Source organism: Euprymna scolopes, chromosome 15 (genome assembly GCF_053919585.1).
Source record: "Euprymna scolopes isolate OS-2025 chromosome 15, ASM5391958v1, whole genome shotgun sequence".
Taxonomy (NCBI): Eukaryota; Metazoa; Mollusca; class Cephalopoda; order Sepiida; family Sepiolidae; genus Euprymna; species Euprymna scolopes.
In genome coordinates, this window is record NC_136496.1 from 34,180,684 (window position 1) to 34,206,153 (window position 25,470).

Below are 25,470 nucleotides of genomic sequence, written 5' to 3' on the forward strand. Positions count from 1 at the left end.
TTACTTTTAATGCATCTAAAATGCAGCTCCTGTCTTTACATCAATGCTCTGATCCCCATCCTGCATCAATTGAAATGAATGGCTCTCGTCTAGAGGAGGCTCCATGTTTTGATAAGGGTTTGACCGTTACTCCTAATCTGAAATGGAACACGTACATCAAGTCTGTAGCCAAGATCGCTGAAAAAAATGGTAGGATCCTTCTACCGCTCCAGAAGATATCTCACTACTGATGCAATTCTCTATCTGTATAAATGCCAAGTATGTCCAAGGATGGAGTACTGTTGCCACATCTGGACAGGAGCTGCTAAAAACAGTCTATCCTGCCTTGACAGTACAAAATAGACTTTGTGGCTTAGTGGGGAATGCCCTTTTCTCTTCCTTGCAACCTCTTTTCCACAGAAGAGACGTTTCCATGGCAAGTGCTCGTCTGAGCTCCAATCTCTTGTCCCCCCTCACCAATCTTTCACGATAAACACCCGTCTAGCTGAAACCACTGTCATTAATTTTCCCCACTCTTTATCTGTGCCTAAATCAAAACATAGATTCCATGAACAAAGTTTCTTTCCTAGAAGTGCACGCCTGTGGAACTTTGTTCCGTTTGCCCGTTTCCCACCTGACTACAACTTGGATGTCTTCAAGTTCAACATAAACAAATTCCTGATGAACCGCCCCCTTAAGTAAGACATTTTATCAAATCTCCAATACTAACAATAACTATGATACTATCCTGTTGATTACTGTACACGTAATAACTCTTATCCCCGAGTGGCTTCTGGGCCTTGATAAGTGATGACCCCCATGTAAAAAAAAAAAAAAAAAAAAAAAAAAAAAAAGTGGTGAAAAAGGAGATAAGCCTGTCTCCTGTATTCGTAATCTTCAAGGTGTTCACATCTGGGGAAAATACAATTTCCCCATATATTCCATAAAAATTTCAACTATATATAATCTTCCACTCAATGAATTTTCATAATTTAGTAGATAGTATTTTCAGAAAAGTTCCTAGATTCCATCCGGCACTTTCCCAAACCTAAGAACATCACCGGTGCCAGGGCCTGGTTTGGATTGGTCAACCAAGCAGCGTATGCATTCTCCTTGGCCAAGCGGATGCAACCCTTCCGTCATCTGCTGAAGCCATCAAATAAGTTCCAGTGGACAACAGAACTCGATATCTTCGAAGAATCCAAAACCAAGATTGTTGAAGAGATCAAGGAAGGAGTCTGCCTCTTTCAACCATCCCGCCCTACCTGTCTTATCACTGATTGGTCTGTCACTGGCATCGGGTACTTGATGATGCAAAAGTACTGCGGCGGCACCTGTAGAACTCCACTATGCTGTAAGGAAGGGTGGAAGCTCTGCTTGGTAGGAAGCAGATTCACACATGCTGCAGAGTCACGTTATGCACCCATCGAGGGAGAGGCCCTTGCAGTTGTCCATGCTCTGCATCAAACTCGTTATTACATGCAGGGATGTCAGGATCTGACGGTGGCTACCGACCACAAGCCACTAGTTGGGCTCCTCAATGACCGTTCCCTCACTGAGATTAACAATCGCCGCCTGCTCAACCTAAAAGAGAAGACTCTTGCCTATAGGTTCAGATAATCCACATTTCTGGAAAACGTAACCTTGGTGCTGACGCGGCATCATGCTACCCACCCTGTAGCACCCCAATCACTAACTACAAACCAGAAGAGCCAGTGGATAACTGAGAAGATGCCTCCACTTTAGCATTAATGTCCAGCACACTGTACGCCGTAACTAATGTTGTCACATGGACCATGCTGCAGGAAGCTACATCCTCTGACCCGGACCTCCAGGAGCTACAGCAGTTCATCTGTGAAGGCTTTCCATCAGACTGCAGACAGATGAAAGCCGCATTGCGCCCTTACCATCGCATCTCTAGTAGCTTGTACAACATAGACAGTATGGTATTGACAGGCAACCATGTCATCGTTCCTACAGCACTGCGCTCACAGATTCTGGAGGCTTTGCATGCAGCCCACCAAGGAGTCGGTGTCATGTGCGCCCGGGCAACAGACTCCGTCTATTGGCCAAACATCAGCACTGACATCCAGCGCATCAGGGACCAGTGCGCTAGCTGCCATAGGATTGCAAAGTCGAATGCCATGCAGCCACCATCTGATTTGGTGCCCCCCGAGTATCCTTTCCAGAAGATCGCCTGCGACTATTTTGCACACAACAATCACGATTATGTAGTAGTCATTGACAGGTACTCCAATTGGCCAATGGCGTTTAGAGCAGAAAATGGTGCAGATGGTCTTGTCAGGCGCCTCAGGGAAGTGTTTGTGACTTTTGGAGTACCTGAAGAGTTAACCTCAGATGAAGGGCCCCAGTTCACAGCTGGAAAGACGCAGGAATTCCTTCGCTCATGGGGTGTACACCACCGTCTTACCTCAGTCGCCAACCCTCACGCCAACTGCAGAGCTGAGATAGGTGTAAAGACTGTCAAGCGCATGCTGATGGACAATACATCTGCAAGTGGGTCTATTGATGTAGACAAGTTCCAGCGCGCCATGCTCATCTATCGGAACTCAATCGACCCGGAGACTAAGGCATCTCCGGCGCTCATAGTCTTCGGAAGACCTATCCGTGACCCTATCCCCATCCCCATGGGTCGGTACTGCCCTCATCCGACATGGACAGAGACCCTTATCAACAGAGAAAAGGCTCTTGCAAAGCGACACTCCCGAGAGCATGAGAAATGGAGGGAACACACTCGATCCTTGCTTCCTCTTCGTATCGGGGATCATGTCTACTTACAGAACCTGATAGGCAATCATCCAAAGCGCTGGGAAAGGACAGGCACCATCGTAGAGGTCAGGCAGTTCCACCAATATGTCGTGAAGATAGATGGCTCTGGGAGACTAACTCTGCGAAACCGCCAGCATCTTCGTAAGTTCACCCCCTTTAAAGCAGCCTCACATGAAGATATCATTGAGTCCCTCAGCCCCATCATCAGGATGCGGTCATCCACTCAAACGGATTAGGAAAACCTACCATTAACGTTCCAGCAAGGAACCCTGAATCAGCATCAGGTGAGGAAGATAAGTGCCTTGGCGCGCCCGCAAGCCCTGGCCCATCGCCTGAGAGAGCCGTAGACACAGCCACACCGACAGCTAGAGACCCTGCACATACAGCAGAGTCAACACATATTGGTCTTCCCATGCAGAATGTAGACGCCACGCATACGGCCTTTCCACAGCTTCATATACCTGCCATACACACAACCCCCAAGAAGCCTCCCATGGCTTTACGCCGACTGGCATCGCACAATGCCCCCGGTATCGCTGAGACTCAACCAGGCAACAGGTTGCGCAGCCGGCGCTCCCAGCACTAGTAAAATTCACTGATACCTGTACAGTGTAAATAGTTGAAACAGATTTTCTTCAGAATTTTTTGTCATGCCCGCAAAAAACTCGCCGTGGATGAGGGAGATAGATAGTATTGTACTTGTACCCCTCATATTAATTACTCACACCCCTTTCTATTGTTCCAGAGTGTAACCAGCAGCGCATTCTTTTCCACGTCATTTTCCTAAATTTCATATGAACTTGGGGGGAGCGGGATATCTGTTGGACCAAATGAAGCTGTGGTCATCTTGTAAATATTCTACATAATAATACATATATTGGAATGGGACATACCATTTTGTTAAAGCTTAAGTGGAATCTAGTCATCAGTTAACATCAGAAATTTGGTCGTCGCTACTCATGTTGTGGAAAAGAAAGCAGCGCATTCTTAGGAGCCAGAAGGAATTGGTAACCTGAAGATCCTCTCAAGACTATTAGACCTACTGCTCAGTAGAGGCCCGCACCTTCACTTGCCTACTAGTTCCTTTCCCCTGTCTGCTCATAGGAAGGTGTGTCTACTCATCTAATATATTTCTATTTTCAACATGACAGTTAAATATTGTTTTTGCTTAAAACCACATCTTAAAAAAAAAAATCGAAGTGTCGACTAAGCACTGTACTTATTTGCTTACTCGTAACATTTTTTTCTTAGTTAAAAATAAATTGCTTGATTAATTTATGTGATTTTTGGAATATATTTTCATTTTGTCAGGGGTTACGTACATGATAGATTTTTAAAAAAATATATAGGGAATTCTAGGCAAGAATCAATATCTGTTCTTTCGGAGGACAAAGGATCGATTCTTTTTTACTTTCAATTTTTATTGTTATCACATCCACATTTTCCCGTTTTGGGAGGTGGATATTCCCCCACAGAAATCGACATTTTCTAACTTTGCCCTCGTTGAGAGAATCAAAGTAACTGCTGCTACACTAGTAAAAAAGTGGTCAAAATTAATTTGGGCCTACCAGAGTATTAAAAAAAAAAGAAAAAAAAACGTCAATGTTTAAATATTTGTTGGGGGTGCTCAGTTTCTAATGAAACGACCTAGTAAATTGAAGCAGTTCAGCTTTTTTAGATTTTAATATCAAAATTTTAAAAAAGGGGGGAGGGGGCGGAATTTTGCCTAAAAACATTGAGTGGTTCTAAAATGGGTGATTGATTTACTAATACATTGCAGTATAAACTGAGCAGTCTACAAATATTTAAATATGGACTTTTTTTTTTTTTAGACTGGTTTCTATTCGATGATAATCTGCTGAAAAATAAAAAAGAGGTGAACAAGATTCTTCAGGTCGGCCTTTAAATTTAGGATAATTACACAATCCTCCTCGCTTATTGATTTAAGGGAAACTTCCAATTGCAACACCGACTTGTTTGCCCTTTTACGTAACTCGTGTTTTTATTTTAAACTGCCGTATTTAGTATTTGTCTTGAATATAAATTAGCACCATTATCTAAAAAAAAAAAATCTGGCAAAAGTATTTTTACTTTAACACTAGAAATTTTAGATTTGGCGGCTATGATAGTGGGAATTTTAAGTGTTGTGTTTCACTAATGACAAACTTCAATAAATAGTTTGTCTGCATGTGCAAAGCTAATTGGCTAAAAAGCTGGGTTTTTTTTCTATGTGAGGTGGAGCGCAACAATTGTTTTAAGATTATTAGAAATCTTAAACTAAGGAAGCCGTTTTTATTTTTTTCCATCTGCATGGTTTTTTTTTTTATCAAGTTCACAATTAAATATTGGTTCTGTAATAATAAATCAAGTCTGCATGAATTAAAATATATTTAAACGTATTTTATGACTGGGCAAGGTGGAGTGCCTCCTGCTAGTGAAAAATAAATTCACATAGTATCAGAATTGATTTTATAAATTGAATGATTGAATCATGTTTAATAGCTTTTAGAAATGGATTTTCAAATTTATCTCTTAAGTATATTCTTATCACTTCCCTGATTTTCCATGGCCTTCCAAAGTCTGGCATTTGTAATTTTGAGATTTATCTATAGCAACTTCCATTAGGATAATGATGTTAAATTTTCAAAGTTTTTCATTAATTCTTGAACCATTTATCCTTTCTCTCATTATTGAGATGGGCATTTAAAACCTAATAACATGTAGATTGAATAAACATCTACCAAAACATTCTTATTTGAATAGTTTTACTGTGAGACATTTGGCAAAATTTTTCAAGTTCAGTGAATGTGATGATAAAACGACGATCGATTCTGATGGGTTTGGTGACTTTTGTTGCCGTTCCTTGTCTGAAGTCATTTGCAGCCTGATTCGCTGAAGCTTTGATTTTAAAATAATTTTCCCCAAGTTTATTTTCACCTTAAATTGTTTAGAACGTCATCTTTAAAACAATTTTTCACTTCCAGTTATCTCCCTTTCCATATTGAGTTTTGTTAAAAAATAAATTTTCCTTTCAATGACATCGACTTTGATGTAACTTATATTAACATGTAAAGATAGTTTTCACTATCTTAAGCTTAATGTTAGTCTTTATAACTGAAATTTCCCAAATTTTTGGATTTGAAACATTTATTCACCAAGTTAAAGTTTTAGATAAAACTAAGTTTCTCTGTAATTTTTAAGATGATCTGAAGGGTTCAAAAATCGACAGATTCAGCTTATTTATGTTAGATTGTTCTCTAATGCAATCAAAAGGTTTAGTGAACATGATGATAAAACGACGATCGATTCTGATGGGTTTGGCAGCTTTTGTTGCTTTTCCTGATCTGAAGTCATTTGCAGCCTGATTCACTAACAGAACTTTAATTATATTTTTAATGTTCTTAATATTGCATTCTTATCAATATTTGAATGCATTTCTATATATTTTGAGGAAATTATCATTTTGTATCTTGAAACCTACTCAAAGTTAGGATACTTATTTTTATAGTGCTTAAAAAAGCTAAGTGACAAACTATAGTTAAGGGTGACTTAAAAACTCCTTTTTCATTAATTGATACACTGAGATGTAGAAGAGGACACTTAGTAATTTCCAGAATTACTCCACTTGTTCTTGATCCTTTAGCAAAAGGAGCATCAAGTACCATTTTTCTTTTCTTTTTTTTGAGTCTTTGATATGACTCAACCAAGTATTAAACCCCGGTGTCCCGACCCATTAGTGAACACTTACCATTTGTATTCTTATTTGAATAGTTTTAAGTATTAAAGTTATTGATCCAAAGTTACTTGGATTTAATTATGAAATTTAAATCAGTTTATAAAAAAAAGTAAAAATTTGTTATAGTGGTCCCTCAATAAAAAAAAAAGTTTTATGATGACTTGATAGATGACTATGCATCTTTTAATCATATGCACAAATTGTCCCTTTTTTTTTTTTTTTTTTTTTTTTAAATGTCCACCTCCAACAAAAAAGCATATTGCCACTTGGGCGTTAGGCGTTATTATTTGAGACAGATGTGTGAGATGTCTATTCGCATTACATTTACACTTCGGCATGTTTGTACAGGGAGCGAATTCCAAGGTTTAGCAGTCTGAGGGAAGAAGCTATTAGAGTAAAAGGCTTTCTAGCATCTAGGGACCTCAAGGGGGAAATTCTGCTGTTAGACAGGTTTGTAGGGTATATTATATGTAGAGGGGGGAGTTTATACATGTGCAAGGTGTTTTTCGGCACATTCCAACAAAGTACTTGCAAAACAAGCACAGGGATGCAACATTATGGTGATATGACAGTGGTTGCTGTTTGGTTGATAGTACTGAACCTATTAGCTTGTTGATTTTTTTTTTTTTTTTTTTTTTTTTACCCTGTCTAAGAGGAAAAGACTACTGCATCAGCCAATGTAGCAATAATATTCTATGCATAGTCGAATGTTGGCTTTGTAGAGGTACAGGATACTCTTGGATGTAATTTTCTAGCACAGTATTAATGAAAAATATGTTCAACTTGTTAATATCTATATTATATTTATCTTAGTTTGTTCATTCTATTTTTCCTCAGAAACTACTGGGCCAATCTGACCAGAATTTTGTATGAACCTTTGTTATAAGGTGTACCATATTATGTATTATGGTATCTCGATGATCCACTGTTAGGATTAGTATTTAATGCAAAAATAAACTCCAATTTAACCATCAATTTGGCATAAAGCACCCATTCGTAAGTCTACTTTTGTCTATAACTTTTATGTGTTTTTTAATGGTCAAAAAGTCTAGTTTAAATATGTAATTTATATTTTTTGAAAAAATTTGTGATTAAAAATAATTTTTAATAGGTGCTTAAAAAGTTTGTATCAAATTAGTCATGAATTCAATGTCGGTTAAAATATTTAGAGATTTTGATATTTTTTTTATGTAATTTTATTTTTAAAACATTATCTCCTGCCACGGAATGTAGATGCATGCAATGTCTACATATCTGCCAGTTTTATTTAGGAGATGACATAAAACCCCATCCTGGACAGGAAGCATCAATGTTATTTATTGATGTTGGTGTGCCGTAAAACCCCAGGAACATCTTATATATTAAAATCATTCAGTATTTATGACTGAAATAATTAAGAATCTTTTTGATTTTATAACTTTGAATATCGTTTCTTTCAGTTAAATATTACATGTATGCCAACAGTTTTCATCCTAGGCAGGTTGAACCTGCTTCCCCTTGAGGAGGAAGTTTCATGGGAATATCAAGTTCACAATTAATGATCAACAATAATTAAAATTTTTACGAATACATCTATTAAATTAATTGTATATGGCCGTTTGTCAAATGTTTTTTGTTGATTTTGGTGTGTTGTAAAATCTTAGGAATATTTCATTTATTCATAATTTTTTTGGAGAAAATTGCTTGAATTAAATTTGCTTTCTCTCTTAGGTTAGTTTAACTGTCTTGGACAAAGTATATGTATTTTCTATAAATATCTAATATATCAAAACGTTCTTAGAGTTATGAAAAAAAATTGTTTTTAAATGAGTAAGACTATGAACTTGTGAACAATTTTTTGTGGAAATCTGAATTATGGGTTCATTTTTGGATAGGAATTAAAATTTCTATCAGAGATGATGGATGAAAAAAGTAGGATTATCTGAATTTTTTTTTTTTTTTTAAACATAGGTATTGATAATTTAAAGATTTACAGAATAGTTGATTTTTTGATGCAATTATTACATTTTTAAACAAATTTTATCTCCTGCCACGGAATGTAGATATATCCAATGTCTACATATCTGCCAGTTTGATTTAGGAGATGACATAAAACCCCATCCTGGACAGGAAGCATCAATGTTACTTATTGATATTGGTGTGCCGTAAAACCCCAGGAACAATTTTTTAATATGCGTAGCTGTTTAAAAAAAAAAAAAAAAAAATTTGTGAGAATTTAGAAAATGGTTTATTCCAAAATTTGTACTAGTCTACAAGTATTGAATTTAACTTTCATTTAAGAATATAAATTTTACTATCTTTGTGGATCAGTGTTGTGTAAATCTCTGAATTTCATCAAAGCATTTTGTCGTAAAAGTTTAAAAATTTCTAGAAATCATTTTTGATGGAAATTTATATCCTTGTATTTTAGATGCAATGTAAATATTTAGATTAAGGCTGTTTTTTGTATTTTATAATTAAGTCATGTATTCTGTAAACTATTTTTAAACAGATCTCCTGCCAGTTTAATTTAGAAGATACATACCGATCCTGGTCAGGAACCATCAATATTACTTATTGGTGTGCTGTAAAACCACAAACATTTTCTTTTTTTGTCTTGATATGAATTGAAGAAAATTGTTCTTCCTATACATTATGTGTAGGGAGTTGAGAGGCGAGATGTCTTTTTACATTATACTTAAATTTCTGCATGTCCAAATGATCTGAAAAACAAGTTAGAGAATTTCAATGCATGTAGTATGAGGGAGAGCTTTCTAAGTAAAAAGCTCTTCAATAATAGGGGACAACTACATTAAAGGGGTGATTTTCCTGCTTTGTCAATGTGGCACATTCCATTAAAGTATTTGTAGAACAAGCACAGATGTGATGTGACAGGTTAGAGCTTGGTTGACTGTGAGGAACATTAGATCGGAGAATTTTTTTTTTTTTTTTTTCTAACCTTGTCTAAGAGAGGGACTAGTGATAGACACACCAGCTCAGATGTAGCAACAATACTCCATACATAGCTGAACATTGTTTTTGTAGAGATATAGGAGATATATATATATATTTTTTTCCTTTAGATGCTTACTTAAATCTTAAACAAAGCTGTAGCATTTTCTTTTTTTTCAAGGGAATCTATTAACACCAATACATAGTTAAAGCAAAATTATTTTGGATTATTAAAATAGTTTTTGCTCCTACTGATGCTTATTCACTTTTTTAAATGCTTGTTTGAATTCATGCTTTGAAACATGGCTTACATCCTTAGATTAAGTTAATCTATCAAGTTGTGCCAAAGCGATAATTGTTCCAGTAATGTTTTAAAGCTTTATAAAGTGTAATTAGCTCAGTTGGTAGAATGCCAGACAGGCGATCTCCAGGTTTTTGCTTTCCAGTCTTTTAAGGTTCAGTTAAATCTATTTTGAAACGAGACAGACATCTACATAAGATTATAAAAAATTTCAATTATAAATGAAGTTTATCAAATTCCTTATAATTGACATTATGACAATAATTTGAGAAGCGTTTTTTTTTTTTTTTTTTTTTCTATAAACAAATCTTATCTCCTTCTCAACAGAATGTGGATCTTCTAATATCTATGTATCTGTCATTTAGGAGATGATATAAACCCTCTGTCCTGGTTACGTCACAGCAATTTTACAAGTATTTTTAACTGTAGTTAACAGAATAAAAAATAAATCAAAAGGCAAATTTGCAACAAATAAATATTACCAAAGGCAAAAGTTCTAACACTTTTACCTATTCGGATAAGTTTATTTGTGTTGTTTTTTTTATTCTGATAATTATAGTTTAAAAAATACTGAATCTTAATATTGCTGTACAGCACTCAGGAACATTTTCTTTATACGAATTGTTTTAATTAAAAAAAAATATTTTTGTTTTACTAAAAGTAGTTAAATTTAAACTTACCTGCATCTTAAAATGTGTCTTATAAAATTGGTAAGCGTTAACATAAAGGAATTTTTCATTGATTTTAGCTTAGCTTATCAATTTTTTCCATTTTCACCCCAAACAAGACACGGTGCAACTTTAATGTAGAGGGCTACTATCTGGGATGCAATTGTAGGGAGTTCAGCAGCAAAATGTATGTTTACATTACACTTGCATTTCTGCATGTCAGTACAGTCGAAAGCAGGAACCTGAAAGGGAATTTCAAAGTCTAGCAGTTCTGGGGCAAAAAACTGTTTTTCTTCTATAAACAAATCTTATCTCCTTCTCAACAGAATGTGGATCTTCTAATATCTATGTATCTGTCATTTAGGAGATGATATAAACCCTCTGTCCTGGTTACGTCACAGCAATTTTACAAGTATTTTAACTGTAGTTAACAGAATAAAAAATAAATCAAAAGGCAAATTTGCAACAAATAAATATTACCAAAGGCAAAAGTTCTAACACTTACCTATTTGGGTAACTTTATTTGTGTTGTTTTTTTTATTCTGATAATTATAGTTTAAAAAATACTGAATCTTAATATTGCTGTACAGCACTCAGGAACATTTTCTTTATATGAATTGTTTTAATTAAAAAAAATTATTTTTGTTTTACTAAAAGTAGTTAAATTTAAACTTACTTGCATCTTAAAATGTGTCTTATAAAATTGATAAGCGTTAACATAAAGGAATTTTTCATTGATTTTAGCTTAGCTTAGCTTTGCTTATCAATGTAACTGACATTTTTTACATTTTCACCCCAATCAAGGCATGGTGCCGCTTTAATGTAGAGGGCTACTATCTGGGATACAATTGTAGGGAGTTGAGCAGCAAAATGTCTGTTTACATTACACTTCTGCATGTCAGTACAGTCAAAAGCAGGAACCTGGAAGGGAATTCCAAAGTCTAGCAGTTCTGGGGAAAAAAACTGTTAGAGTAGAAAGCTTTCTCGCATCTGAAGAATTCTACTGTGTAGGGTTGGGGTTTTGCTGCTTCTTGGGGCTATTTATGTCGAGGGTACAAGGGCTAGTATGGTCAGAGCATCAACCATTTAAAATACTTGTAAAACAGGCTGAGGGATGCAACATTTCGTCGATAGGACAGAGGCTGAAGTCTAGTTGACAGTTGGAGACTCTTTTGAGTCCTGTCCAGGATTGAGACTAGTAGCAGACATACCAGCACTAATGTGACAGTACTTCATACAACGGTGAATGGTGGTCATTATAGAGATACAGGATACTTTCAAGTGTAAGTAACTTTCTAGCATGATAACGAGAGCCTACCTTTCATGCAGAAGCTGCAGCAATGTTCTCGATGTATATGTTCCCTGTGAACATTAAGCTGAGGAGTTTGAACTTTTAAAAACATACCTTTTGTATTTCAAGGACATATTTTTTATAAAAGTGAAAAGATGTTAACTAATTGATCATTAACATTACATTCTGGCATTAAATGACTAGTGACTATAGAGATGTGTGCAGAAACAGGAGTCTTTGTTGGTGTGATCACATTAAAAGAATGGGTGAACTTTTTTCTTTTTTTAATTGATATTGCTCCAGGCAAAGCATGAAGTCACTTAGGAGTTTAAAAAGGCTACTATTTGAAGGTCAAAAACTAGCCAACAATAAGTGTGGTTCTTCCCTTTTTGTCAGAAACAGTTTCTGGAATGTGAGGACTAAAGGATAAAGCAAGAGTTACAAGGTTGCCGAAAGTAAACTTCATAAGTAGTATGTATAATAAGGGTTAGTAGATATGTAATAGATGGGGGCTAAGGAAAACATGGAAATGATAGTGATAAATGAAGACCTGGCCAGAGATAGGTTAGTTTAAAAGTCGTTCTAATACATGCTGACATTAAACCAAATCTGATGGTGAAAATTTTAAAATATGACCCCCCCCCCCTTTATTTAATTTTTTTTTCTTGTACTCCAAATTTTTTATCTAACAATTTAATAAATAAAAAAATAGAATAAGTTGGATAGAAAAAGTTTTTATTTACAAACATACAATAATTTAATCCCTCCCTTCCCATTATGGTCATTCCCTTTGCATTCTAGTATTCACATTATAACAAATCTATTTTGTCTGCAGGCAAGTCTGTACTTGACAATTTTCTTAATTGATTGGAAAGTTTTGTCGTTTGTAAATGCAGAGTAGGTTTTAAAGAAATGGTTCCGATTTTGGTAATTTGGTGTACGCTCTCATTTTTACTTCCTTTTCTCCTAAAACAGACAATATTCTTGTATGCCTTGCTGAACTGTGTGTTCATCAAGCCGTAGATAACCGGATTGATTGCGCTGCTGAAATAGATGCACAATCTACAAAAAAGGTGATATGGTTTCGGCAATGGGTGATGCAGATCTATGAGTGCTGTTATCGTGCACGGGAAATAGGAAAGGACAAAGACGCAGATGATGGTCAGCATCATCTTGGTCATGTGGCGCTCATTTCGTACTCGTAAAGATTTAACAGAATCCCTCTTTCTGGAAATGGTCAGCCCCGGCTTTTTAAGAAGGCGTGACTGACTCGCTTTGGATGTCCGACAGATGCACATGTAATAATAGATGATAAGGAGGCTGGGGGTGAGGGTTCTTACAATTAGAAGAATATCCTTGAAGAATTGGTCATCTTCGTGCAGATTGCAAGTTGCCAGTTGCTCGACATAGCCAAACCTTCCCCACACTTCCAACAGTGGCGGCAGGAGACAAAGCATGGGCAGAATCCAGACGATTGTTAACATAATACAGACTCGATTCAAACTAAAGTATCTTCTGTATTCCTGGTAGTCTCCAATTAATCTGTATCGATTGTAGGCGATGAGGATGATTGTCATGATTGCTGTGCCTGTAAAAGATTAATAAGTTCGAATAATTAAGGTTGTTGTAAATATGGGTCAGTTGTAAAAAATTTTATCAACCGGTTGTGAAATATTTTAATTCATGCAGGTTTCATAATTATTACAGAGCCAATTTTCTATTGAATATTATATTGTACCTAATACGCATTTATAAAAAAAAAAAAAAAAATGGATGTCATGAGCTAGAATTGAAACCTAAACATTTAGTGCTCCAGCTGAGTTCCCTACCGACAAATAGATAAGATTTAAAAATAAAACCACTTCAAGCTACGAATGAACTTGTGCATGCGCCAAAGTAATAGAAATGTCGGCAAGTTGAAAATGAACGTTTCTCAGTATGCATTGTTCATCCAAACAAAGATTTTACTCATTATAAACCATCCTTGGTGTATGATTACTATTTCCTGTTCATTTGTGTGTTTTTGTGGTCAGTAGTTTAAAAGTTTATTGGTTAAATATTTTCACACATACATATACATCTGTTTTATTTATATAAATAGCTTCCTGTGTATGACTTGATCATATTCAGTGAAGCATAGACACTGTCGCTACAGCCAAATCGACTTTGACCTAAATATATAAACTAGCTTGTTTACAATTTTGCAAAATTAATCTACAAACCAGGTTTATACAATTTCACTATAATATAATTCAAAGATGGTTGGCATGCCATAAAACCCAACAACTAACCAAAACTTTCAGTCATGAGAATTTAAGAATTTGAAAGTCTATTTAAATGACTGGTGGACTGTTTTTGCAAATTTCTACAGGTCATACTTATTGCTCTTAATTCCTCTTGCTATTAAGATTAAAATGACTGTCTTGTTATACATATGAGAAATGATCACATGATTTTATTAATATAGAGGTGCAAATCTTAAAAATGTTAGCTAAATGGAATTAAAGCAGCAAGGTATGTGTGTATCTCTGCAGGTTTTAATGAAATCCAGTCTTGATTTGATTTTTACTGATGCACTAATAATCATAATATTCATTCCCAATGGATTCCCTTGCATTTATACAATTGGCTTCTACTAAATTGTTATTAGGCTTGTAGATTATCATTTGTTTCACTGGTGGTCTTAATTTTCAGTGTATTTTATTTGATAGAATATTACTGTTAGGAGTTAGGTTCTTATGTAGTAGCTGGAGTAGAATTTTGACCAGTCTTGCATCTAACCAAGTTTGGTACAGACCTGTTCAGTAGTTTTGGAACCTATACAGAAATGTTAAAATTAGATTACTTCATCTTGATTGCGTTGAATTAAAATTTAGTTGCAACCTTAGTTTTACTTCTATCTCTTTTGATAGATAAATCACTTGAAAAAAAATGCGCTATTAATTGGGTGGGTGTATGGGGAGGAGGTATCCGTTGAAACTTTCTGCACTCTCTGCTTATTGTATTCAGCATAGAATTTCTAAGAATTTCCTACCTGATCCAATTTCAATAAATACTTTTTTCCCCTTTATTAAGCCACTAGCGGGGGTACCCGGCGTTGCCCGGGTGTTTGGAGGTTTGTATGGAGGAGAGGGTGACCCTGTTTTAATATTATAAAAAAAACACGATGTTAAAAAAATTGGTGAAAACCAAGCAAAAAGGTGTAAAAGAGGGAAAAAGTTTAGGTAGGAAGCCAGGCTCGAACCCGAAGCATCGAGGCTAAGGCGGGAAAAAAAAGACTGGCACATTATCCCTACGCCAAAGAGACATACAATTGAGAACGGATAAAATTAAACCTTTAAAAACACTTGCAGGTGGTTTAAACTAACGTCAATGTTTTCTAGGTCACACATGGTGTCATTGTCGTCGTAGTAGCAGAAGGAGAGAAAATGAAGGAATGATTTTTTTTTTTTTTTTTTTTTTGGCACCCTCTCCTTGTAGAAAAGGGTCCAGTTTAGGGTGAAGGAATTAATGTTTTTGGCCTATTTTTCGATATTTGTCGTCCAAGAGGTCGGGCTTCAAAATGATACAAATCTGGTGAAAATCTGTACTCTATCGAAATTTTTGCGGGACATACAAACACACATACATACACACATTTTCGCTTTTATATATATAGACTAGCCTGGGTGCCCGGGTGTTTGGAGGTGTGTGTTGAGCAATAAAAAATGAAGTGGTAGTAGGCAGGCAGGCTCGAACCCGTACTGCGAAGGATGAAAAGAATGTGGAAAAAAGTGACGTGTTTGCTGTTGCGTCCATCGCCAAACCAGAAGTGACGTAGGTTTAAATTAAGGCTAGCCAATCGAAAAGAGGCGTTGCCTTTCAAAAATATCAATGAAAGAAGGGACCCTGCCCTGTAGAAAAGTCCCCTGTTGAGGGTGAAGGAATTAATTTTATTTTTAGCCAATTTTTCGATAGTTGTCGTCCGAAGGGTCGTGCTTCAAAACAATACCAATCTTGTGAAAATCTGTCGCCTCTATCGAAAGTTTTAGGCAGACATACATACATACATTTAAACAGGTGAGATTTATATTGTAGACTAGCGGGGTGTACCCGGTGTTGCCTTGGTGCTTGTAGGTGTGTGCGTTTGGGGGGGGGTAAAGAAGAATAAAAAGGAAACTTAACCCTGTTTAAATATAAAAAACACGATAAAAAAAAACAGCGATTTTAAAAATGGGAAAAATATGGGGGGGGGTGACAGGTCGGCTCTGACATGGAGCCTTGAGGCCCATATGCTGAGCCTGAACAACTGCGCTGCAGCGACAGTCAATGTAAGGGCGATTAAAAAGTGACTGTCAAACATTTGCAGTTTTTAATGAGGTCAAATCGTTTACAGCGGAATAGTTGACTGACGTTTACATCCGGTTCGAATCATACTGAAAAGTAAAAGTAACACGCAATGATCGAAAAATGTTGAATATTTCTGAAAGTCAGGCAAATTAAATAGACGGGTGAACCCCGTTAACTCGTACATATTATGATTTGGATGTGATATAAAGTTTTAAAAAGGTCGAAAAAAGCCTTTCACGGACATACAGAAAAAGCCAACATACATACATACACATGTTTTCGCTTTTATATTTATAGATCATAAAACCGTTAGCAATAAACAAAGGCTTCTAAACTAATTAGGGAATGCATAAAACAGGAACATCGCAATAGTTAGCCAATATAGAACCCTGAAAATGTGACCATTCATGCAATTCTGAGACAGCACGTTCAGGACTGCAAAACACAATGTGATACTTAGGAAGATAGTTTTTTTTTTTTTTTATCATTCAGATCCTTATACTTGTCTGACTTTTAGCCTTGATAAGTTTTGATGTATTTGAAAAAAAAAAAATCAATGAAGAAAATTTCTTTTTGCATAGTCATTATAATAGTTATTATATAAGTGTTATTCTAATTATCTTCTTTGTGTCCATTCAATCATTAAAATAAATGTAAAATTTGTCAGAATCCCCCTCCGCATATCTCTTAATAAATGTATTAAAAACTTAGTTTACATATTCAAAAAACAATTCTTGTGTTTGTGTATTACAGGTTTTGGCTATTCTAATTTCCAATTTTCTTCTGCCATTTGTAAAAGTTGGGAATCTTCCATTGATTTTCATTGGAATCTTACCAAGAAAACGTGCCTAGGAAGGCCAGCGAGTACATTGACTAAAATACTTTAGTGTTAAACTGATGTAAATGGCATAATCTCTGAAATAATGATGACTACGTTTAATTTTTTAAAAATTCTGTATCCACTTATGTCTATTTTAATTTTTTTGTGCTTAGTGGAGTAAAAACAAATCTTATCTCCTGCCACGGAATGTAGATATATTCAATGTCTACATATCTGCCAGTTTGATTTAGGAGATAACATAAAACCTCACATCCTGGACAGGAAGCATCAATGTTAATTGATATTGGTGTGCCGTAAAACCCCAGGAACATTTTCTCATGACTTGAAAAATAAAGATTATTAATTATTTAACTGTATTTGATTTTGTAACTTTGAATATTGTTTTGAATATTAGTCAGCAGCAATAATTAAAATTTTTAATAAATTTTAATCATTTCTGAAAGGAATTTTAATTGTGTATAGTTGTCTAATTTAATATTAATATTTTATTTTGTTGCAGGTTTTGCTCTTAAAAGTATATTTTGCTTGTTGCAGTTCAAACACTTACCATCTAAAATAATAAAAACCATTCTAAATGTGAAGGGATATAAATAGATATGACGGAGAGAGGCATGAGATAAATATAAAAATAACTGATAATTGAATAGTTTTTGAAAACAAATAGAAATATTTAAGTATAAAAGACTATGGTGCAAGTCCAGAGTTCAACCTAATTAAAATTAAAACTACTAAAAAAATCGTCATGATGTGCATACCCTGTCACGAAACAAATGTCATATTCCAAAAATCACATGAATTGATTGTAGTTATACATATAAATAAAATCCATTTATATAATTTTTAGTGAGTTATGTTACAAGGCTGATTTTCATCTCTTTATTGAGAAGTTATTGGGAGGTAAGCAGTAATGAATTTTAAAGATGGAATACTGACTCCTTTCCTCATAAAATTTGATTTTCTTAGTTAAAAAAAAAAACTACTTGATCAATTACGTGATTTTTGGAATATGACATTTTTGTTTCGTGATGAGTACTTGCAATAAAGATTTTTCTGTATTTTTGGCTTTTAATTAGGTTGAATACTGACAAGAATGACGCCAAAACATTTCAATTTATAAAAGCATATTTTCAGTATTCTCTTTTATTTATAAAACTGCCAGACAAAATCTTGTCTGTTTCTCGCCTATATCTAACTTTAATAAATACAAATTAAAAATTTTCTTGCCAATAAAAATTCATTACAAAAAGAAAAGCATTTAACATGATAGAAAAAATGAAATTTTGTAATTCCTTACCTGTGAGCGTGTAGTCCAGCAACCCGACGCTTTTGCACAAAGTTGGATTCAATCCAGACTGCTGATTAAGATTGGTATAAATATGGAATGGTAAAACGCCCAACGCAAAAAGTAGGTTCACTGTACTCAGGTTGACGATAAAAACATTAGATATTGTCTGTAATTTCTTGGATGTCTTCACTGCCAATAATACAAGTAGGTTTCCTACAAGAAAAGGTAGATTTTGAAATCAACATGTATTTGACCAAAATTGACACAGATTCTTTTATAATAAATTCTGGTAAATTTGTGATCTTAATTACCCTTGAGGCACACCTAGAAATCTGAGGAAAGTATATTCCTGCTCCAAACTGTTACTCTCAGAACAGTGCATTGTTTGTATAATACAGACCCCGTGATAAATACTTATCAAAAATCTCCTGTATGAATGTAGTTTCACAATATTCATGTCTATCTTGCAAAACCTATTTCTTTTTACATTTCTCAAATACAGTTTCAGTTGTGACCCCTCCTCCCTCACCTCTTCCGCAAATTTCTGAAGATAGCATTAGGTTTATTGGAAAATGCCAGATCTCAGAAACCATCATTTATTCATTGATCTCATTAAGGACTTCCTTCAGATGATTAAAATATTAGCACCAAGTACCTCCGATATTTCACATTGCGATTTTGTTCAACAATTGCTTTCAAACATTGTCGAGAGTTCATCGCCATCTTCTACCCTTATTCTTTCAAGACTAAGAAATTTCAGAAATCATCTTCAAACTGTCTGATTACCTGTTGATTCTCCATGTTTGTCTGAGCTTTAAAAAGCGTTATGACAGTAAAGTTTTGCAAGAAAAATATATTTCTTTTAATACTAGAGGGGATGGATTACTTGATTGTAAAATATGCTTAAATATATTTAACTTCATGCAGATTTCATATTTATTAACAGAGCCACATATATATATATATATATATATATATATATATACACACACACACACACACAGGGTGACCCGAAAAAAAAAACGGGCCCCAACTCTAATTAGGCCCCGTTTCTTAGTGGTTTGTCCGAATGAAATGAAACTTAGGTCATAACTAGTTTATTATATTCAAAGCATCACATAAAAACACTAGGGTCTTTGGCCTTTTTTTTTCTCCGTTGACTGTAAAATGCTCAGAAAAACAATTGAATGTCCTGTTTTTTTTTTTTGGGTGGGGTGGGGGGTCACCCATTATATATATATACATCAGACTTCCATTGTTAATCGTAAGAAAGTTTTGTACTCCTAAATTTTGTTTAAGGATGGAAAACATTTCTTTATTGTTAGAAAATGTTTGAAGCTCAAGCGAAATGCAAAATATTATTTCAACTTGACAACATATTTCTATTACTTTTGCACATACACAAATTCATTCATAACTTGAAGTGGTTTAATTTTAAGTCTTTTTTTTTTTTATCTAACTCTCGATAGCTCAAACAGTAGGGGAATGCAACTAGAGCGCCAAATTTTTGGTTCGAATTCTAGTTGACAGCACCCAAATCTAACTTTTGAAATCAGTACTATACACACACACACATATATATATATATATATATATATATGATGGCAGAAAACTCGTTCTCGAGTATTGCCATTACTTAATATAGTTAGAAAATTAAAGAATGAAGACAGCTCAATGGTGAGCCGCACGAAAGTGGCTTTTAAGCCCGGCCAAACTCAGGCATTGTTTTTTTTTTTTTTTTTTTTTCACAAATGATGCAGCACGTGCTGGACGGTCACTTCTATGAACCTTCTACAGTCTTGCACGTCTGCTGATGACTAGGTTCAGGCTGTAGTGTCCTGAATACCTGTTGGGCCAGACCCTGGAAGTTCCAGAGATTATATACACACACATCCACATACACGTGTGTTGTAATATGAGTGTATGCTTTGTCAACAAGTATTTGCATTTCATAAAAAAATATTTTTAAACTTAATTTTCGACCTTTCTAATTCTGATTTGTTTTTCTTTAATTTTACTGATTGAAACATTCTATATTAATATTAGTGTTAATACAGTTGAAACAAATTTCTTTTCAGTCATTTTTATGGTGGGTATACAATAGTTGTACAATGTTAAATAGTATACATCAGTTATCAAGCATGTAAAATTTTGTTGAAGGCGTTTTACTCCCAACTGACCAAGGCTTGTTTTATTTACTAGCAGGAAGATCAAGTATTTCTTGATATTAAATGTGCATAACTACTTTTTCACTTTGCTCCTACCATGTTATTTTTTTTTTTTCTTTTGGTTTTAACCCACCCCCAATTTCGACTCCTAATATGGGAGAAGTTAAAATGTTGTACAACTCTGGAGTAGTCTTGTATATAGGGTTTAAATTTCATTAAAATTGTACATATTTTAAGTTCTAAGAGGTTCTCTCTCCCCCAGAGGTTGAGGTTCTGGCTTCAAAATATTTCTTAAACTTTTAAGGGGTTGTGCAAAAAGATATTAAAGAACACTTAGATTGTCTTTCCTAGTAAATTAGGCATAAGAATACATTTTTAGATTTTAAAGATTGTCTTGAACACGCAAATATCATGCACATATTCAGTTTTCTATATATCGATTATATATACATGCACACACACTCGAACTCTGGTTGGTTGTCTGTTCATTGAATGTTTCTTTTAGGAGGAGGATGGATGGTGTAGAAGCCACATGACATATAAAAAAAGAAAAGTAATATGAGCAACAGAAAAATGGTTAGATATAGATATGATCTTGTGTGAAGAAATATATCAACAGATTGTTTAATCAAGTTGAACATCTGTTTTTTTTTTTGCTCACAACTTGCTTATATAAAAGTATTATTATAAAAGTATTATATTAAAGTACTTTGATATTTCTTTTTCTTAAAAATAAAAATAGTGATTATTATTTGTGTTGCTTATGTGTTCCTAACATTTTTGTCCCATTTGTCTATGGGAACTTGCATATATAAACAAAAAAAAAGTCATGAAATAATTTTCAAGAAAATGTTTTCAAATCTTAATACTAATGTTTTATTAATACAGGGTGGTTGCTAGGAAAGCTGGGGAATTTGAAGGTCAGCTTAGATCATGAATAAAATGCGTGATTGCTATTTTTTGATTGGTTTTCTTGATTGAGGCGCTGCAGTGAATTGCACAGACGACATTTTGAGTATCTATGAGTATAATATATATAACATTTTGTCTTTGAAAAATTTTGTAAAAATAAATCGTTGTTTGATAAATTTCTCGCTTTTCTAGTGACCACTCTGTAGTACCGGTCATCTTAACTGTTCTGAGTGTATAGCTTTAACTTAACCCCCCCCCCTCCTATGATGGTTCTAAAATAAACTGAAAATACTAGAGTTCACACATCCTATTGCTCATCATCCAGTTTATGAAATTTGTATGGTCATCCAACAACACTAGATCGAATGTAAGATATGTAGACATAATTTTTCTGTATTTTTAATCACATTGACATAACAGTTACTGTTAGATTAGTGAAATTCAGTACTAAATGGTTGACCGCTTGGGAATACCATGTGCTGTATGTGCTCTCCACTTTGCATTGTTTCCAGCCCCCCAAGCAATGTTGGTTCAGGGGGGTTGTGGTTATGGATTGCCCAACACTTGCTTCATAATTACACATGTAGGTACACTTACAGGAAGTGTCCATTGTCTCTCAGGAATAAACGAGTGCAATGTTTGGACGAAGAAATATATAATTAGAAGAATACTTGCTTCAGCATAAAATTTATTCTCTGAACAGAACAAGCACCACTTGTGAGTCTCCTTGTGGTGATTTATATAGAAATATAATCATACTAACCCTTATATCTAGAATCTGTATTCCAGTTTTGATTAAAATTCATAACATGATTTTTAATTCTAGAAAATGTCCAAACTTAAGCCTAAAATTTTTTAATTCGGTGATTCTGGATCTGAAATGTTTGAATTTTCAAATTGCAAATTCGTATTACACACTCTTCAAACTTAAAAATGCTCCAAAATGAATTTAGAATATTTATTAATTGATGTCTAATAGCTGCCCTGTATGTATTTATGTACAGCTGGTGTATATAATATGCTAAATCATTTCATGTTCGCACGTACATTATCATCTTTCACACACATTTAAAAAAAAGTGATTCTGTTACTAAAGATGGTGATTATTGATTAATCTGATGTTGCTAAGGTAAAACATCCAAATTTACCCATTTTAAAATTAATTGTTCAAAAATTATCTCCCTGTTGACCAGTCAAATTTTAAATACATTTAAAAAAAAAAAAATTATTTTATTGATATAAAATGCTTAGCTGAGCCAATTATTTATTTTTTTTTTCCATTAAGAAGACATTGACTATTTTTTAAGAAAGAATTAAATTGCTGCAATTTTAAATCTTTTTATTTAATTTAGCTGATGTAAATCTTTACATAAGGAGTCATTTTTTATTTTTTATTTTTTTTTTAAATAGTATTGACCCTGAAATTTTATTTCAAAAGGAATATTATTACTAACAGTGAATTATCTGAATTAATGGAGACAGCTCTGTGGAATTTCCATGGGTCTCTCTATTAATATTAATAATGAATACAAGATGATTGTCTTACCTGCTACTCCACTGATAATAATGAAAGAAATGGCACTTATTGATAAATAAGTGAAGAAAGACGTGTTATTTGATTCTGCTGTTCTATTTGTCATGCTGCTCTCTTTGGTCAGCAGATGCAATATAGACACATTAATTGGTATTGTCTCTTCATCACTCCAATCAGGAATGACAGATATCCTTTCGCTTCTGGGTAAAGACTCCAGCATCTTTTTTGATTATGCTTTTATGAATCAATTTCTTTTTGTCATTGAAATTAGAAGGGTTCACATGATTATACAATACATCAGCATCATATATACATAAAAGTTATAGGTTCAAGCCCTTGTAATGGTAGTAATCCTGTTCAGTGGTAAATATCTCCAGCCGAAATTCTGGTAATGCTTAAATCCACGTCATGTTTGGTAGATGCATTTATAGCATTTTGAGGTTAAATTAAGATTTTTTTTTTTCTTAAAAGAAATATTGTTTAAATTCTTGTCTTTAAATTAAACTTTAGTCTATATTGTATATCTTGGTAAATTTAAACATTGTTGAAAGAAATTTATGGCCTATAGCTGACATTTAAAACCTTTTTCAGGAATCTAATTTTCCTCAGTTATTGCATTCTGATGTAGAATTTAAAATGTTAAAAACAAAGACGGAACTTTATAAAGTTGTAACAGCTTAGTACTAGTACTTTTCTTAATTAATATTCCATAACTTTCAGAGAAATGAAAAATAAATAAACACCTACTTTATATAGAATTATCATAAAACTTGTATTTGTATACGTTTTAAAGCTTAAGCAAATTAAATTTTTAAAAACAATTCTGTTGCTTAAGATATATATATTTAAGTATTTCTAGTCAACATTCTCCTACTACTTCTAAAGAGGAAATGTATAATCCGAATTTCAGAACTCATGTGCCACTTGTATTTTTCTTTCTTGAAGTACTATGGAACATGGAATCCGTTCCAACTGCTGCTACAAGAGTTGCTGGTTGTTATATCTAAGAACAACCAGTGCCTGTGTGCATGCGTTTGGCCCAGCCCACTTACCTCCTACCATCCCTCTCACTCCTTTTCAAAAAAGGCAACTCTTATTCCCTGTGTATATGGAAGAAACGGGCTGGTCAGATTTTAAAACCCAACCCCCCTGCCTGTCTTGTGTGGGTGGAAGAGTAAGGCAAAAGGTTGAAGAATCCTCATTGTAGTCAACGTGCCGGCTTTATTAAACAAATTTCATTTTGCATGGCTTCAGATTGGCACTATCTTTCTTTTTCTCCTTTTTTGACACGTGAGCAAAGTAAGTTTTTTTTTTTTTTTTTTTTTTTCCCTCTCTCCCTCTTTAAACAAGAACACATTTTGGATTTTAGATTTCTTAATTTTTATTTTCACTTAAGCAACATTTTCTGATTTTAAAGATTGATTTTTTTTCTTTTTAATTAAAATTTAAAATGTGTTTATGCATCCTTACAAGAGTCAAGCACTAAAATTTGCAATATTTGCATTGGTAAATATCCATGTATCAAAGTTAAAAATAAAAATTATCTGAAATATTACCCATATTTATTCCTTGTAAAAATGATTATAGAATAAAATATTGTAAATTTGTTGTATTTGCTAATACAAATAAACTAACATGTAAAATAGGTAAAACCGTTTTGATAAGAAAAAAATATTGGAATGAAAAAATTTTGAGGGAAATACATTTAAAAAAAAAAAATCTCTAAAATTGCATTTATTCTAATCGTTTTGCAAGGTATAATTTGTCTCCTTTTCCTGAGTTGTGAAATAATGTAAGTAGACCTTAAAGCTTTTGTACTTGTCTTTAGGAATTATTAGAGATGAAACCATATCTGTTTATACTAGTCCAGTTAGAATTGGGTACTCAATTTCAGTCATGTCTGTAATGTGTTCGATTATCTCTCATGGGGATGAATGGAGACAAATTGAGTGTTGTAACAAATTTATTTTTTCTTTCTTCTAGACCATAAAAACATTGTTTAAATGTTTGACACTTCATGGCTTCAGATTGTATGCATTGTTCATTTCGGGTGCACTTGTAAAACTTATGTTTGATGAAATAAAGCAAAAATCAAGGGAGGAGATTGTCCATTTTTTTTCTTTTTTTTTTTATGAGATATTTAATCAGCTATGATGCAGACAAGTTATACCCGGACGCTTTTTGTTTTTTTTTTTAAATTCAATTTTTTTTTATTTCTCAAATGAGGTAGAATATCACAGAAACATAAGACAACTCTGAAAGGGACTATATTTAGAGAGAGGGGAATAAGTGAGTAGTTGGGCAGCCAGATCTTAAATCTTAAGCACATCGACTCAACTGAGAAAATCTTTAACTGGTGGTAAACAATTTTTACTGAACATTTCATGAAAGTTTTTGTTTGATTAAAAATATAAGTGTTTCATCTATACAATACTCTGCTTGTTCCTTTAGTTAGTCCGTACATTACACTTTGAAAAAGGCCAAGCACAACTTTTGAAAGCCAAACTATCAACCCTGGACAAGAATATGAGTGAGCTCCCTTTGATGTTGACTCTTTATTGAATATCATCTATGATCATTATTGTATTGGTGTTAGAAAAATTATAATTTTGACATGCAGCAGTTCTTCACCGAAGTCAACAAAACATGACTTAAAAAAAGGGGAAACATTTGAAAAGAAATGGGGCAAAAAAATACATTGTCTG

The 25,470-nt window shown here is 34.0% G+C and overlaps 3 protein-coding genes across 5 annotated transcripts in view; 2 read left to right on the forward strand and 1 right to left on the reverse strand.

Annotated features, from left to right (window-relative positions):
- The window catches only part of LOC145293772 (uncharacterized), a 49,598-nt gene that overhangs the window by 9,514 nt on the left and 14,614 nt on the right, over positions 1–25,470 (forward strand). Inside the window, exon 2 of one of the 3 annotated variants that reach the window (XM_080140284.1) lies at positions 7,343–7,501. The exons of 1 other annotated variant lie outside the window; for it this stretch is intronic. The gene's annotated coding sequence lies outside the window, so the exon portion shown is untranslated. Of the gene's footprint in view, positions 1–7,342; positions 7,502–23,839; positions 24,065–25,470 lie in introns of those variants that run through there. One more of the 3 variants, XM_080140285.1, reaches the window with a different exon arrangement.
- On the forward strand, positions 1,731–3,005 carry LOC145294159 (uncharacterized). Its single transcript, XM_080141266.1, has one exon. The coding sequence runs from the start codon at positions 1,731–1,733 to the stop codon at positions 3,003–3,005; it is 1,275 nt and encodes a 424-aa protein (XP_079997392.1).
- LOC145293771 (G-protein coupled receptor moody-like) lies at positions 12,415–23,791 on the reverse strand. The gene is made up of 3 exons (XM_080140282.1): positions 22,778–23,791; positions 18,161–18,364; positions 12,415–13,284 (listed from the first exon to the last, which is right to left on the reverse strand). Exons 1-3 carry the CDS (start codon positions 22,983–22,985, stop codon positions 12,506–12,508), a joined length of 1,191 nt encoding a protein of 396 aa, XP_079996408.1. The 5' UTR covers positions 22,986–23,791; the 3' UTR covers positions 12,415–12,505.

Excerpts from the sequence above, each read along its gene's own strand:
- LOC145293771 (XM_080140282.1), bottom strand. The coding sequence starts at position 22,985 with ATGCTGGAGTCTTTACCCAGAAGCGAAAGGATATCTGTCATTCCTGAT. Across the intron at positions 18,365-22,777 it reads TATTATCAGTGGAGTAGCAG|GAAACCTACTTGTATTATTG; the intron begins GTAAGACAATCA and ends CTTTTCTTGTAG. Across the intron at positions 13,285-18,160 it reads GCTGGACTACACGCTCACAG|GCACAGCAATCATGACAATC; the intron begins GTAAGGAATTAC and ends AATCTTTTACAG.
- LOC145294159 (XM_080141266.1), top strand. The coding sequence starts at position 1,731 with ATGTCCAGCACACTGTACGCCGTAACTAATGTTGTCACATGGACCATG.